The sequence below is a fragment of the Eschscholzia californica genome, unplaced genomic scaffold (assembly GCF_041429995.1).
Source record: "Eschscholzia californica isolate CP2 unplaced genomic scaffold, dmEscCali1.0.p SCAF_1, whole genome shotgun sequence".
Classification (NCBI taxonomy): domain Eukaryota; kingdom Viridiplantae; phylum Streptophyta; class Magnoliopsida; order Ranunculales; family Papaveraceae; genus Eschscholzia; species Eschscholzia californica.
Genome location: NW_028238198.1, coordinates 47,484,840 through 47,501,121, shown reverse-complemented (window position 1 = coordinate 47,501,121; position 16,282 = coordinate 47,484,840). Strand labels below are relative to the sequence as shown.

The 16,282-nt window shown below is 36.5% G+C and overlaps 1 protein-coding gene and 1 long non-coding RNA gene across 3 annotated transcripts; both read right to left on the bottom strand.

Annotated features, from left to right (window-relative positions):
- Positions 1 to 315: 315 nt before the first annotated feature.
- Positions 316 to 1,004, bottom strand: LOC147567240 (uncharacterized). The gene is made up of 2 exons (XR_015230724.1): positions 899 to 1,004; positions 316 to 639 (listed from the first exon to the last, which is right to left on the bottom strand). It is a non-coding gene; the product is annotated as an uncharacterized LOC147567240 (long non-coding RNA).
- A 3,768-nt stretch (positions 1,005 to 4,772) lies between these two features.
- LOC147567239 (zinc finger CCCH domain-containing protein 55-like) lies at positions 4,773 to 15,946 on the bottom strand. 2 transcript variants are annotated; one of them, XM_086653864.1, is made up of 5 exons: positions 15,900 to 15,946; positions 14,960 to 15,247; positions 7,431 to 7,861; positions 5,271 to 7,290; positions 4,773 to 5,171 (listed from the first exon to the last, which is right to left on the bottom strand). In XM_086653864.1, the coding sequence occupies exons 3-5, from the start codon at positions 7,799 to 7,801 to the stop codon at positions 5,142 to 5,144; spliced, it is 2,421 nt and encodes an 806-aa protein (XP_086509990.1). In that variant the 5' UTR covers positions 7,802 to 7,861; positions 14,960 to 15,247; positions 15,900 to 15,946; the 3' UTR covers positions 4,773 to 5,141. The 2 variants fall into 2 exon arrangements, with proteins under 2 accessions (XP_086509990.1, XP_086509991.1); XM_086653865.1 differs by lacking the exons at positions 14,960 to 15,247; positions 15,900 to 15,946 and adding an exon at positions 9,330 to 9,495.
- Between the last annotated feature and the right edge of the window lie 336 nt (positions 15,947 to 16,282).

Here is a 16,282-nt window from a genome sequence, read left to right as displayed (position 1 = left end):
ATCAAAGGGTTAAATTTGTTATAGCAAAGACTCATACGAAGAAAGCGAAGCAAAAACTATCATGTTTAGTATTAAATGGGCAATAAAAAACAATTAGAAATACATCCATGTGGAAAGTGACATTGAGGTGATTATAAATCATCTCCAAGAAGGTGTAACATTCCAGCAGATAGATTGGCGAAATGGACTAGAACTTACAAGTGTAATAGGACTTTTAATGTTTTTTTTTTTTCTAAAAATCGACTACGGTCTACGTTAGTCGTTACTGGTTGGCAGGACTTTTAATGTTATTCCTCCTTTTCTAATGCAACTATATTGTAATAATACTCTACTTTATTAATATATCACTACTTGCAACAAATAGAACTTTTGATTAATAATTAAACAGAGGAATACATGAATTTTTATACTTTCTTATTTAAGTAACTTAGAAGACAATATGAAATTTGGGTTTTTTTTTCACCATTCCCAAATTAATAAGAACTTCTGCATTCTATCTATAGAGTACAACTCCACCAGGACCATCACCTACACCATCTTAGTTCCCACCACCCACAACTGAACCTACGTTCTCGATGACGCCAGTGAGAGCTGCATTAAGTGTACCCTCTATGGGGCCAAACCCGGCATCTTCACCATCTATGCCAAATGAACAGTAATTAAAAAACAACCGCATACAGAAATAGAAACAAAAGAATAATGATACAAGAAAGTTAAGGAATGTTAGGTATAACATAGTTATGTCAAACAACCAACAAAAGCTAAATGTACTCATTAGGTTTGTTAAGGTACGTACACAGGCAAATTTGCCCATATTAGAGAGAAGAAAACAATGGGTTTTAAACAGAGGATTAGACATCATAATCAAAAGAAATAAGAAGAGGGATGAATATCTTACTTGAATTGGACATCATAAGCAAAACAAAGAACAAGAGGGTGAAGATAAGTCTTATGAAACTATTAGCCATAATTTGTATTCCAACACTTCTAAAATTAATCAAATTAGGAGGATTCCAACCAAGAGTGTCTTCTATTTATAACCTGACCTATTCAATCAATTTACATATTTATTTATTCATTAGTCAACTTGGTTTAGGCTTTAGTATCTTATTCTATTAATAACATGTGTCTTTTTATTTTTTTAATTCACTATATATAATGTGTTTCAAAAAGAATATATATATATATATATATATAATGTGGATGCGTATTATTGAGGTAAGCACGACATGAGGGTGTCCCTGGTAAGAGGCACCTACCATACAGTTGGCTACAAGAGGATTACGAAGAATCTTGTTGATTCTTCAAAAGATAATTTCTATGGGAGATTTTATAGGTGATGTCCTTTATTGTTGAATGCACGTATTTTGCAAGTTTGACTTGGTCAATTCATCATGACCAAGTTTGGTTAAAGGCAGTGCTATTTTTAGGGTTAATTCTTTCTCTTCCTCTTCCTCTTCTTTCATCATCTTCTTTTTCTTCCTTCTTCCTTCATCTTCTTCTTCTTCTTTTTCTTCTCCTCGTCCTCCTTCGGGAATTGCCTATAAAATCTACCAATTTCTATATGGAGGATTTTATAGGCCATGTCCAAAGTTGTTAAAGCAATCTCGCTAAAGACAATCCTGCACATGGTTAGAAGCATTATGGTCTCGAGGACAACGTCAATCTTCCTTCTTCTCTGACCAAAAGTCTCAGAGGTTGCCAGCCGGCAACCTTAACTCAACAAAAAATCTCCCTCTTCTTCTTCTTTTCCTTTTTCCTTCTTCTATTAATATCAATTCCAATAGGATAGTCATCCGAATAATAATTAATCAATCAATCCAGCATCAACTGCTTGCGCAACATCATAAACTTCTTCATCAGAAACATACCCAGCTTGAAGAACATCAGAAGCTAAAGTCGATCCAATATCTTTTTTTGCCTTCAAGAACAAAAATGATTGGGGGACTTCCCATGTACTCCGTAGCATACCCCATTGCTGAGGTGGCTAATAAGACAAGGGCTATGTTAGTCTTTCACGGTTATAAAACACTTCAAAAAAAAATCAAAATACCCCTTGTCCTATTAGAGGGAGTACACCAATGAGTGTACTGGGAATCCCCCTATCAACATAACTCTCACAATTTATTTATTTTCATCACTTTGTACTTATCAACTTTTTCTTCGGGTTTAGAAACAACGAGTTTTCATATGTTCATGAATACTCCACAAACGCATCAAGAGGATTAATTTCTTCTTCATCACCGACACCAACACCACCGTTCGAGTCCTTTGGTTGTTCATCAGGGCTTTCATCGTTGTACACGATGTCATCAAGATTGTAATCTTCACAGTTTTCATGAGAACTACCACGACATGATGATGGAGGAACATATATAGTCCCTAAGGAGCATGAGAATGCTCAAAATTGTAGGTTGTCTGTTGATTCAAAACCCTTCTAATCTGCATTTTATCTTCGACATCTCTATGGAATGAAAAAATATAAACCCTATTCATAGTTTGAAATGGGATCTATAAAGAAGAGATATAGAAGTAAAATCTTTAATTAGAAATTCTAGGATTTTTTTTTCCTAGGATTTCAAGAAGAGGAAGAAGAGAGAATTTTTTGTTTTCTTGAGTTAAGGTCGTCGACAGATGAATTTTCGCCGCAAAAGGAATATAGGCATCGCCTCTAACCACACTTCGTCAGTCAATTAGTTTTGACAAAGTTTTGGGTGAAAAACACCTTGCCTACAACAAGCATTGACTATAAAGTTCCTTCTACATTGATTTATAAAGACTAGGGTATATCCCGTGCCCTAAGGCACGGACACTTGTATCAATCAAAATCTTACGAAATTTATTATCATATTTTATTGAGATAGAGAGATTTTTATTAGTCATTATTTTTTTGTATTATTTTTTTGTTTCTTTTCTCTTAAATTAGTTATTATTTTATTGAGAGTGAGAGATTTCAATTTCTTTTTTTAACCCTTGAAATTTATTTTGTTTCTTTTTTCGTAAATTAGTTATTTGATTCCTAAGAAAGAAATGATTATTGTTTTTTAAATAGGTAACTTTATTTCTACGAAGGACTATATTTTAAATTTTGAGAAAGGCTTCTACACAATATCCTTTATTAAAAAAGGATTTTGTCCCAGTCATCGTTTTCCCTTCTGTTTTATTATATAGATATTTCCTGTATTTATTGTTCTTTTTTTCTAAACCCACTTATAAACATTATAAATACCCCTTACGTGGATGAATAAACTAAACTTTTGATCTTATAATTGTCTCCATCATTATTGGGTATTAAAAAAGTTGAAAGTCGTCGGTCTTCTACCATTGAAGAAGGTGAGGTGGAGGAAGGTGAAGTAGAGGAGAAATAAATGAGTTGGACAAAATTTCAAAAAAAAATTATTATTACAAAAATATCTTAAGGGTTAACAATGGAAGGTTTGTAGGGGTCCAAGATACAATTAGGTATCAAATCAAACGGTCCAACACTATTGAGGCAAAATTGACTAGTTGGTTGCAAATTGGAGACCAAGATGGAAGGCAACAAAAAAGCCCTTGCCCAACCCATATCTTTAACACAAATATATTTCTCTTATAATACTAGTTTTTCATTAAAATTTATATTACAAAACACAATAGTTATGATCAAGATAAAATTTGTGCCCCTTGATGCTGGGCAACCACGTATGACCCCTTTAATCTAGGTTGTTGAAGAAACCGAAAGTGAATTTAAATCTGAGGCGTTCAATCGGATCAATGACTCACTGAAACCCCAAAACTCTTGTCCTACCACATGTGATACCTCTCCAACTTCTCAATCTTCATCGCCCTCAGCCTCAGAGGCAGAGTCTCCGCCGGGCTGCAGCCCGGGTGAGATTCTGATAATAAAGGTAAGTGGTACTTATATTCAAGTGAAGATCTTTAGTTGAGTGGTAAAAGGTGTGAAAATTTAGCTTCAAACCGTGGTAGTCACGAGAGTTTGAGCGCAGCCACACCATTTTTTTGAGATTATTTCTTCGTTACTTCTAGTTTTCAGCCCGTCTCTTAACTAATTTTTGGCTCCGCCCCTGCTCAGCCCAGCCTCTCTTTCCCACAAAGCTTTTTCATTTATTCCTCGTCTTCTTTTCTTTCTGTATCAGTTGAACTGCCAAACGCCTGCTTCTCCCTCTCCTCCTAGAGTTCTCCCATTCTGTCTTAGTAACTATTTCTTCTTCCATCTTCTTTGGGTATGTCTAGGTAAGCCTACACGTAAACTTTGATTAGCCATTTACGGCTTTTTCTATTTCATAGATTTTTTTTTCATTTAGATTACATAAGGTCTACCAATTTATAACACGTCAAGGGCTCAACGGAAGAGACACCTAGTACTTCTAAAAGAAACAAAAAAAATAGCTAGTGAGAGTAGCACTATACAAGAAAAGAAAAGCTTCCATTATATCCATCAGAGATCTCTTTTAATACAACTATTAAGCACAACCAACTCACTTACACTCGCCTGTTTCTATACTCGCTGAAAATGTCATCTGTCCTATTACTTCTATTTGTTAAGAACTAATCGAACATAAAGTATGAAAAACTTCTCTTCTCTGAAAGAGTAAAATAGACTCGTTAAACATACTCCATAAGACTGGAGACGGAAATTAAAACATCACAACGAGATAAAAGTCTAATTCTCGGATCGTCCAATAAACGATCTCACCACAGAACTGAAAAAAAATAAGAACGACGAGAAAGTGCAACCCCTGTCAAAACACAAACTCAAGACAGAAGAAAGATAACGAAAAATGTCACTGCTCCAAATTTGATTTAGACGAAACATTAGTAACTGAAAGAAAACAAAGCAAGAAAGGGCAGGGAACTGAATTGTATCTACATGAGGAGATTGCATCTAATTCTTGGACACCTACAACCAAATACCACATAAGAGAGATAATTAAATCCAATTCAAAGAGCAGTATACAGGCAAAACCAGACAGTGTTTTCACTTGAGATTCTTTTTAGAATTGGTAAGATTTGAACTTTGGTGTCTCCACTGAAAAGACACACATGTTACGTCTCAACCAAAGTGAGCTTTCACAGATCCCCAGGAACCCACTTGTTTGGTACAAACACGACATAAATACCAGAAGCTTTAAAAATGTCTTTCAAGTCTTTTGACATTTTTCAACATAAGCCTGCATAAAAGGAAGATAGTTTAAAACCAGAAAGGGTTTTTTTTCAATTACACGAGTAAAAGACACCACTAGGAATTGCGGTAAGAGATTAGTGCTCACCTGTACAAGTTTGGTAAGTTTGGGTTTCGAATAAGCCAAATATTGATCGATTTTCTCTTGTGTTTGTGGGATTTGAGATGATCCTTGAACGGTGCCTGTCACTTTATCGACTACTTTCTTCACTATAGTTTTGTGAGCGTCTTTACTCATCTGACCCTCTTTCCATGTCGGTTTTAAAAGCTCCTTAACAAGTTCCACAAGTGCAAATTTAAACATCCGAATCCCCTTTGGATCCTTACCACTCTTCTTACCCTCGTCATCATCAATCTTACCATCTGCATCAACCCTTTCAAGATTTCCACCATTCTCCTGTTCTTTATCCACGACTTTTACCGGCTCTTGAGTTTCCTTAAAATTTTCTTCCAAACCACCCATCTTGGAGAAGTGGCCAACACTAGGCTCAGCAGGAGTAGTAGATGGAGGGATCGGCTTATTTAGGTCAATGCTATCTCTTACTGGATCATATTGCTTTTGAGATTCAGTACTTCTATCAGTCTGAGTGAGTGACGGCTGTGAAGCAACTACTGGTGTTGGCCCTACAGAGTTGGGGTTTAGAGCAGCATACAATTGAGGAAGGTTGAGATTGAGTGATGCTGAAAGATTAGTTATCTGTGTAACCTGCTCGCCACGGGCTAGATTTTGACTGGTTGATGTGTGAGGAGTTACTTGGGAGTTCAATCTTGTATCGACGACATCTGGTTTTTCGATGGGGTCTTCCTGATATAGCTTTGTTTGATCGATAGGATTTGAAGATGGGTGAGAAATTATCTGCTGATGTACACTTTCATACAGGTTGAAAGCGGGAATAGATGATGTTAGTTGTGGACTTTGTTTGTTCACATTACTGCTCGAATGAGGTTGACCTGAAACTACTTGAGATAAACTCGGTTTGCCAGTTGATAAGAGGGATGGTGAACCTTGCTTATGTCCACTCTCTTGATAAGGCCTTGCTGGAAACATGGATTCAGAAGTAAAAAAGTTTCCGCTACCATTTGATTCTGGTAGACCTGTGCTTCCACCATTGTTATTGCTTGTCCACTGAGGAGATTTCTGAAAATTTCTGTCTGACGACGGTTTAACATTCCATGATTGAGCTGCTCCCCATGTTCTACTTGAACTATCCAGATTTTGGCCCACCATATTACCAGCCGTTGACCTTGATTCAACCGCAACCACCGATTTTTCAGCATCTTTGTCATTTCCCCAAGAAGGTAAATTCACAGTAGGATCAGCAACTGTTTCTCCCCATTTTGGACCTCCCCAAGACCTGCTCTCGTTACCCAAATTGTTAATCATCTTGCCAGCGGTTGACTGTTCTGTTGGTTCATCATTTGCCGAGTCAGGTGCTATTTCACTCCATCTCGAACCTCCTCCATACACTCTCTTCTCGTGATCCAAACCATAGCTCCGTGTATCGTTACTAGACCTACCTTCTGGACTACTACCACGATCAGTAAGCTCATGAGAGAACTTGCAAGTGTCCCCGTTACGACAGTTGCCAGCAGCAAAAAATCTACAAGGGATTCTCCGGGGGCCACGCCTATTATCATGCCCAAAAGTTGAAGAATTTGTCTCTTTCCTGTCGTGGTCCCTTGCATGTATATCAGATGAAGCACCATGATGAGCATATCTACAAGATGATCCCTTGTGACATTTTCCTCTCAGAAACTCATTACAGAGACCCAACTCGTTGTGTCTCGTCATGTCACTCTTCTCAAAATCTCCTTCATAGACATGCTCATACCCATGGGAGATATCACGGTCTATTTGTTCCTTTCTGTCTACTTTCCTAAAACGTTCACCTTTATCGCGTCTACTTCCATCTTTTTCTGGGCTACTTACTGAACGCCTCCTGTCAAAATCATGGTTTTCTTGATGAAGAAAGTTGCAAGTGCTGCCTCGTCTGCACCTCCCTACTGCAAACTCAGCACATGGTGCCTGTCGTGAACTCCTCCGACTGTAAGAGCCCTCTATTTCACGCCTATAACCTTGGGGAGGGCTCCTACTTCTGCTTCTACTCCTGCACATCAGAAGAGAGTATAGTGATGTCGTGATAAGAAACTAACTATAAATTTGACATCTGAATAATCACATTGAGTCAGAGTCACAGTAGCTAAAATCGCAAAATATAATTGTCAATAGGACTTGAACGCAATAAACCTGCGTGATCTGCTCCAACCACTCTTTGGGGAACGATCTCGAGTTTTCTGTGTCCACCCATGACCGGGAGAAGTTTGATCATCCTCGAACATCATGGCTTTTGGAAGCTCGTTATAATCTCTGTTGTTACGGAAAGAATGGTCCACTGACGACAATGATCCCGAAAGATCATTTCTTGGAACACCTTTAGCTTCTATATCTGACCACTTTGGCTCACGACTGTTGAAACCCCTCAATCTGGATTCTTTATCATAAATATACTCGCCTCCCCTCCCAGACGGCGCATTGTCTTCTCTACTTTGAGTGGGGAAAGAATGAGAGTCTTCCTTCAAATCCCACTTCGAACTCCTTCGCCTGACACTCTCTGTCATTGCACTCTCCACAAACAAGTCCTACTGCGGTATTTTCTCTCGACGAAGATTAGGTACGACCTATAAAACAAGGAAGATTAAACAAAAACATTCCAGATTTACGAAAATTATATCGTAATAGTGCAAAGTAAAGGGGGATCCAGCACTACAGCTTTAGTTGCCAAGTGCTTGGAGGGCCTAAATAGGGATTACGTCTTAGCCAAGGACAAAATTGAGTAGGTTATGCTCAAAACAATAAATTGTCCACCCAAAATTTCAACTTACCTAGAAGAGATTAAAACTTTTAGAAAGATAATATTTGATTTGGATGAAATTTGGTGATCCCCACTAGAAATACACATGCCTTGAAACATCTCCATGTGGACCGTGCAAGACCAAAAAAAAACACAAAATGTGGTGCTATAGATCCTCTAATTACACAAAGGTATATTAACAAAAATTCGATGACCCAAACATAAATAATCGTGTTCGATCTTTTTCCAGCTAACTTTTTTATTTAACTGTTCTTTCTTGTTTAGCAAAAGATCAGTTACAACCCAAACTGTATTTAAAACTGCATATGAAGAAATTATATTTCACCGGAAACCCAAAGAATAAAAAAAAATAATAGACTTGCTGGTTTACTTGTAATTTATGTAGATCTACTCATGTAACATTGTTAGAATAGTAAGAATATTATTTTCATTGATTAGCAGAGTGAAATATGAAACATAGTTTAATAATATAATTTAAAAAAAGATTAAAGAGGACATTTGCAACTATTACGTAAAACAAATACAATTATCACAAACTACGTTTTTCAAATAAAGAAATCCAACAATAGTGGTCCACCACCTTCAGCCAAAACAGCAGTTAAATCCGTTACATAACTATGTTTAAACGTGAGGGCAATGTAAGCAGCAGATGCTTTAGAAAGGACTCGTGATTCTTCACAGAATATACTAAATAATTTAGTTATAAACACAGATTGCAAATAAGACTGGGCGTACAAGTAATGAAATGGAAAGATAGCCTTACAGAGTTACAGAGAATTTTCTAATACAAACTCCTAATATGAAGTACGGAAAACAGGGCGAAAATAAATCAGCACCCACGAATTCAAAGATAACACATTACCACGGCATGTTTAGATAAGATTCACATGATCGATAATTTACACAGAGGAGGAATTCTACCAACTAGAAGCATTTCGTAAGGATGATACAGAGAATGCTACAGATGTTTCTCCAGGGTCATTTCTCATAAAGTAAATTTAGAGTTCAATTGAAACTTCAATTAACATGGTTTTGGTTGCTCGCAGGGACTTGGGGGTTGAACATTTGGGGATATTTCTAAAGGAGGCATACACTTTTGGACGTTGTCACCTATATGCAGTTAGTGTTTAGTTTTGGTTTTAGTTTTGTTTGGTCTCCCTAACCAGTTTTAGTTCAAAAACAAGTACATTTTACATCAAATATAAATTCTTTCTCTTGTTAAATAAAAATGATAACATCACAATTAAGAAGGGAGTGACTGTGATCCTGCTAACCATATAACTCTCAACCTCGATAAAAGTGTCTTCATAATGTTATAAAGGGGTTCTCTCCATTAAAATCTGCATTGTTTCCAGCTCTTCAGCTACTGCAGCTATTCTTCTGGCTTACTTTACTCTGAAGAGCAACTACCACCTTTAAGAACCTCCTTGAGAGTGTTGACTACTTATGACCAAATGAACCACAAGAGAACAACTTATATGCAGTTGTTGACACCAGACAGTTGATAAACTTAATAATTTTAGATCGAACAAAGTTGATTACATTAAAAACAGATGAAACACTAATATGGAGATAATTATAAAAAAAAATCCACAACATTCAAAGCATTCTCCAGACACAATTACTCTAAGCTGAAGGTAAGTTCGAATATCGGACACGAAATTGCAGTAAACATGTATAATTACCTCCTGATCTTCAATCTCCAAAAGATTCGCACACATAAACAAGAGTTAACTTTTAAGAATATTTCTTTTTTTGTCAAAAACTCTTACGAATACCTAGTAAATAGCAGCTGACAACAATTTCTACTTCAAATTGAAGACTCAAGTACACATTCCAACTCTTAGGTGTGCGAAAATGCATAGCTCATGTGTTTCTACATCTTCCCATGTCACTCAAACTCTATAACAAGGTCGTAGTTGTACGTAATCTTCGTATCAATTTGTCTTTGTGACAAGCATCAAACACTTGACCCAGTAAACTCATGTATTTATAAACTCTGTCAATAGATAAACAAAAGGTCGAGCTTCTAAATTTCCACCAAAAGCGAACATTTCAGTTTTGATGTCATCTTGCAAGTTATATTCCCATAACCACCTCCATATGTACTTAGGTTCATAGTCATACATCAAGATGTTCAACACGAAAGGGACAAGCATTTTCAAGGACACAGAATATAGTATTAGCAAATCGATCTTAGAATTATCATGGAAAAGGTTAGATACGAAGACCAAAGAAATTCACGAGAAGTGAGTTGAACCCCTCTCAAAATAACCAAAAAGTGAAGCACTTAGACACGGAAATTGGCTAGAGCTTGGCTAAGAAAGCATTTGGGCCAAGTAACTCGGTCGAGTTTGGACACGGGAATTAACTAATGCTTGATGCATTATAAATGGTGCTCCAACTTTGCAAGCTCCACAAACTAAAGCTTCCTCCACCAACTTTCTAGATGTACATTATGATGATATCAAGGCATTTCCAGTCAAGGAGAAGTTGACTTCGGTACCATTAGAAAAGAAGCACCAAATGTTTCATGTGACTTCACAATGAAGACACTTATGGTTGGCCAATTCCCCATACTTCTTGCAAAGAATACAGCGGTTCACCCAAACTCCTCCCACTTTCTTAGGTAACAACGGTTTGAATTTTTTGAAGGCAAGACGTCCACCTCTCAAGTCCACCTAGCCGGGTGAACTGCTATTCTCTAATCTTGAGAGCATCATATACCAAGATTTTACGGAAAACCCTTCTTCAAGGGTCGGTATCCATTCTCTTATGCTCCAAAAGTGGCTTTAGATATTAAATTGAAAATCCAAATTCTCTCTTTGCAATGGCACGCCCTCTATAATCACAGAGAAAGAAGAGATTCAAATACTTTCTCAAGGTTGGGCATGTCCTAATCAATGTAAACGCTTATGCTTTAGCTCGTTCAGAGCGCGTAGTTTCTGCAAGTAAGATTACCATGCAAAAAAAATATGATGTTTTTTAGGGTACCTTTGGTTTCCACATCTCCTTGCATGTGAATATAGGTCGACGTGACTAAGAAAACATTTTCCACTTCCTATGTCCACTCATCTTCTTTCTACATAAGATTTTGGTGCTAGATAAAGTCATACTAGTCTTGACACCATCACAAGTTGTGTCTTTCACGAAAAGCAAACATGACATAGCAAATGCAATGTCTAACTAAGTTGCAAATACATGTCCTTGAACTGAAGTTTATTTTGTTTTGCTTAAAAGAAAGAAGATTACAAACTGTGTTGATCGACTCATCCACAGACATGTCCTTGAGCTCGAGTTCATTATGTTTTTCTTCTTAGAAGAAAGACGATAAAAACTGTGTGGATCAATTCATCCATATAGAGACGAAAAGGGGCGTTAGATCTTCAATTCCAACTACACTTTCTTAGATAATATCACCTCATGCCAATCATAATGTATTTTGTCCATTTGAAGTTCCATGTTTTGCTCGTTTGGGATTGTGTTTTTATCTCAACATTATTTTGCCTTTAATCATGGGTACAAAGTACAACATCGAAAACTTAATCCTTATAAGACCCCACTCATCATCTATCTCCCAATATCACTATCTAGTCAAATTCCCGAGGTTTGAATTTCATGAAATTTTGGAATTCCATCGCCTTGTTCTTCTCCCTCTCCCTTTTTTTTTGAAACTTTGAATGAATATATTAAAGAGAAATATTTACAAAAACATGGGTAATTGAGGTTTCGACTTGTTACATCATCCGAGTCTCCCAGTTCACCACTATATCAATATACGAAAACATATTGAAATCCTTAAGAGTTTTGGTCCAACGAAACATCATTCCTTTTACATCTTTTACATCCAAGTTACTATTTATACTTTCCCCTTTAAAGATTTTGTTGTTCATGTCTTTTCATATACTCCATATGATAGCTATTGGAACCAGGTTCCACATAGCTTTCTTGTTCTTCATATTTAGCCCCTCCCATTGTTCAATAGTTAGTCTTATTGTCTTTGCTTCCACCAGCCGATTCTCATAGCTCCATTTATTTTCTGCCACAGGGTAATGGATGAAAATGTGATCTATGATTTCTTCTTTCTTCCCGCACATAATACACATGTTCGCCAAACTGAAACCTCTCCCTATCACTACCTCGGGTGGCTCTAAAGATTCATTTCGATTGATCTAAATCTTTTTTAATCTTATTTTGCCTTGATCTACTATGTCAAAATCTCCACAGTTGAGCCCCAATAGTGACATGTTTGTGTTTTAGATTGTGTACCCTTAGCAGCCCATATTCGTTTTCTCTATCAACATTTGCTCTTTCATTGCGCATCTTGCATTTCTTTAATGTCGACTCGATCTATCATAACCTTTAATCTCCTCTTCGCCAATATTGTTATGAAGAACAAGGCCATCTAACATACTAGAAGCTTGAAAATAATTTTCAATTAAAATCATCCTTGCATCTCATCGCCATCGGAACATCTATTGCGTTAACCTCCTTACATTATAATTCAAATATTCATCAAATAATTGGATAAAACTTATACGCAATGAGCATAAAAATGATTCCATGTATGGTCTCTAAATTTTTTCCATCTCATAATCAAGAAGGTGAAAGTGGCTCCTTGAATGTCTTGTGAATTAAGCAACCAGTAGTTCCAATTATTAACACCACAATCCAATCACACGTATGAATATAAGACTGATCCTCCGCAACAACATAACTTTACTACGGAACTGAACCAGCTACATGGAGGGGTATAGTCAACGTATGATGGCAAAAAACCAATAAATTTCTGCAGAAAGATATAATGAAAATAGCCAATTATTAGTTATATGTAATATTCCTATTATAGACAATCTACTTCCAATAACCCATGTTTGCATTTTAGTATCTATACATCAGTGTAGAAACCTAGTGAAGTGCATTCAAATAAAACTTTAATATTTTATCTATTACAATATATAGAAGAGCCAATGAAGGTTCCGAACTTATTACTAGTATTACTACGTTCCCATACTTCCTAATCCTAGCCTCTTTGCAGATAACCAAAAAGGATTCATATCTCCAAAATAAATCTCTTCACAACCTGCAGCCCGTAGAAAACAGCTTGTTTTTAAAAAACACTAACTCGGCCATCAAGTCCTGACTATGCTAAGTGTTGTTGGAACTGCCAAACCACCACTACGGAGAAATTTAAAACCTAATTACCATCACTTAGTAGCTTACATGCCAGATGCCACCTAAACAAAGATGTATTAAATAAAAAATAAGTCACCAGATCTTGCTGAATCTAAACTATCCATGCAATGTAGAACACAGAAACTGACTTTATGTGCAAATAGCCTAACAAATTAGATGGATAAGAAACGCTGAATTGGGAAGGAGGGGGTGAACGTAACTTTTACCAAGACCATGTTTAACACCCTGGCATCTAACTTCACTAAACTCGACCTTTTTTGGCAATACCTTCACAAGTAGCAGATAAACTACAATAACTCCTCGAGTTCCGAAAAAAATTGCTTAGGATCCAAATATTTAAGTACAGAGGCTATTATAAATTTATTACTACCATAAGACCTTTTCTCTTAGCAATCTACTACGAAAACACTTTAATCTGGTCTCTAGTTAAAACTAAAAGATAACGTAACGACTTCGCACTTTCAACGAGCTACTGAATATCCTTTACAAATTGATACCATTTACTAGATGGTGGCGTTGCCTTGACTCTACTGACTGGATCAAAACATAAAAATGTGGATTTCGAGAACTGATACTACGAGATTGTAACTAACATAGTAATATTTGTCTTCTACTCTTCTCTCGCTCAAATTGATGGACAGGGCAGATATCTTAACCATCGCTGATCCCTCAGTGAACCCATATTAATATCTATAGCAAATAACTTCTCTCTATACGAAATCTGGATTTTTTTTATTTTTGCCATTAATGGGCTCTTGTATTCACCATCAATGGGTTCTAGTTCGCATCTGATTTTTCTAATCTTCATTAAATCAGAAATTTCAGAAATAGATATCCTCCTTATTTACTACTATTCAGGTACAACTTTCAAGTGTCTTGAGAAATTAAACAAATTCAAGAAAGAATCTCCTATTTTCTATTGTAAAACTCGCGTCAAGGTTAAAAATCTAGCTTCCTAAATAATCATTGTGCCTCTTACCGCATTCATCCATTACTCTATCAAATCTTGATAACATACATGCACCTAGTAAGTAATACTATATGAAAACAAATGTACCATAAATTACAATCAAGACCTAGATCGTACTAGACTCGAAACGTTTTTCCTGGAAAGAAACTAGAACATGTACAAGAATAATGAGGGAGCGTGAGAATCAGATGGAACAATTCATTAGGGGTTTCACATGGTGGAGTAACTAAATCTGGTCTGTGAGGAAGTTTGCGGAGAAAGTGAAAGAAATATCTATTCTTGAAAAATATATCAAGAAATATTTAACTTCTATGCAAAATATATGGTGGAGCTCAAATTAAAAATGTGTAGTCATAATAGCTTCAACCCACTGAACAGCAATATACCACAGTAATAAAACACTGAGGATTATAGGGTTACAGAGAGAAATTTGTCGACTTTGCTAGCGAATTCAATTATTAGGGTTTTGAACTAAAAAGAGTATCAAAATAAATAGGAAAAAGAATATCCTATAAACAACATCAAATATTATGTGAAATCAGTGCTTGAACAATAAAACCCTAAATACCTAAAGATTAGAACTTTATGTCACAAATTCTTCAAGAAAACACAACAGAGAAGGACAATGACTATTTGTAATCACGAAACTCTTAAGCATCAAAACAGAAGAGAAAGCGAAAAATCAAATAATACTAATGTCGAGAAAGGGTAAAGAGTAAATTGAATGTAAAATCTCACCTTCAATCAGAGAAACCACGTTCGTTCCTAGAGAGGGGGCAAAAACCCTAGCAGAGACTTCGCATAGGAGATTCGAATGAATTAACGTATTCAGATGCTCAGCGGGTGTTGTTGACGACTAGAGAGAGAGGGGGGAAATAAATCGAGCAGGAACCTCGACTTTTCTGTATTTGAGTGCGAATAAGAAGTACATATAACGGTGGTCAAATATGGGGACAAACAAAAATTTTATGTGAACAAAATACTTGATTGATTTATTGGACTTCTACCTATTTGGGTAGAGACCGACTCGAGCCGACAGGGCCGTGCCTGAGAATCAGGGGTCCTGTGCGAAATTTGAATACAGGCCCTTAGTGCAATAAAAATTACAAAAAAATAAATAAATACAAGATAATTCGTCAGTCGGTAGATGAAATCATAAATGAATACAATAGTATTTTGGAGAAAGTAGTCGTAAGAAAAAAAAATTATTTTAAAGTTTCATTTTTATTGGAAATCTAGTATAAGAATTCACAATCACCGGTCAGCGAAAAGATTTATGTATTCTATCTTGGTCATGTATCAATGCGTGTAATGACTAGCGTAGATCGTAATCGATTTCTCAAAAAAAAAAAATGGAAATTATAGAATTTTCGTTATAGTTGTTTAAGGCGCCCAATTACGAGAATTTTGTACCCTAAGCGGTGCCAAACACAATAACTAGAGGCGTCCATAGATCTCATCCAAAAAAAAATGTGTGACCTGCGGGAGTTGAACCCGCGTCAAAAACATGAAATGCACCTACAATTACCATATGAGCTAGTTGTTTGCTTCATTTAGTTTAGATACCAGTATCTTTTATTTCTATATACTTTTATAAGGAATAAGATGTAGGCCCCATGTGTTTGGGGGCCCATTGCGAGCGCCCTGCCCGCACACCCCCAAACACGGCCCTGCGAGCCGAATACAATATGGGTGAAGCTTCTTAAAGTTAAAACACGAGTGAAACAATATGATGTGAGGCTCATACTTAGATAATCAAATATTTTTTGGGGAAATTAGTCCGGCGTCTTAAAACCGAACCGCATACAATATGGGTGAAATTCTCAAAGTTAAATACTTCCACAAAACCTATGTCCCCGCGCCGGCCAAACTAATTCGACAACTCCTATATTTCGTCGTATCGCCTCACAGGTCCAACGCTCAAGCAATATAGATAGACAAATGACACCAATTGGAACTTCATTTGGAACATCAAGATGATCCCTCGTACTACGGTCTTCCTTTTGAAGTGTTGTACCGGTAGTCTCCCAGTTCGGCATCGTATAGATAAATATGTAGCAA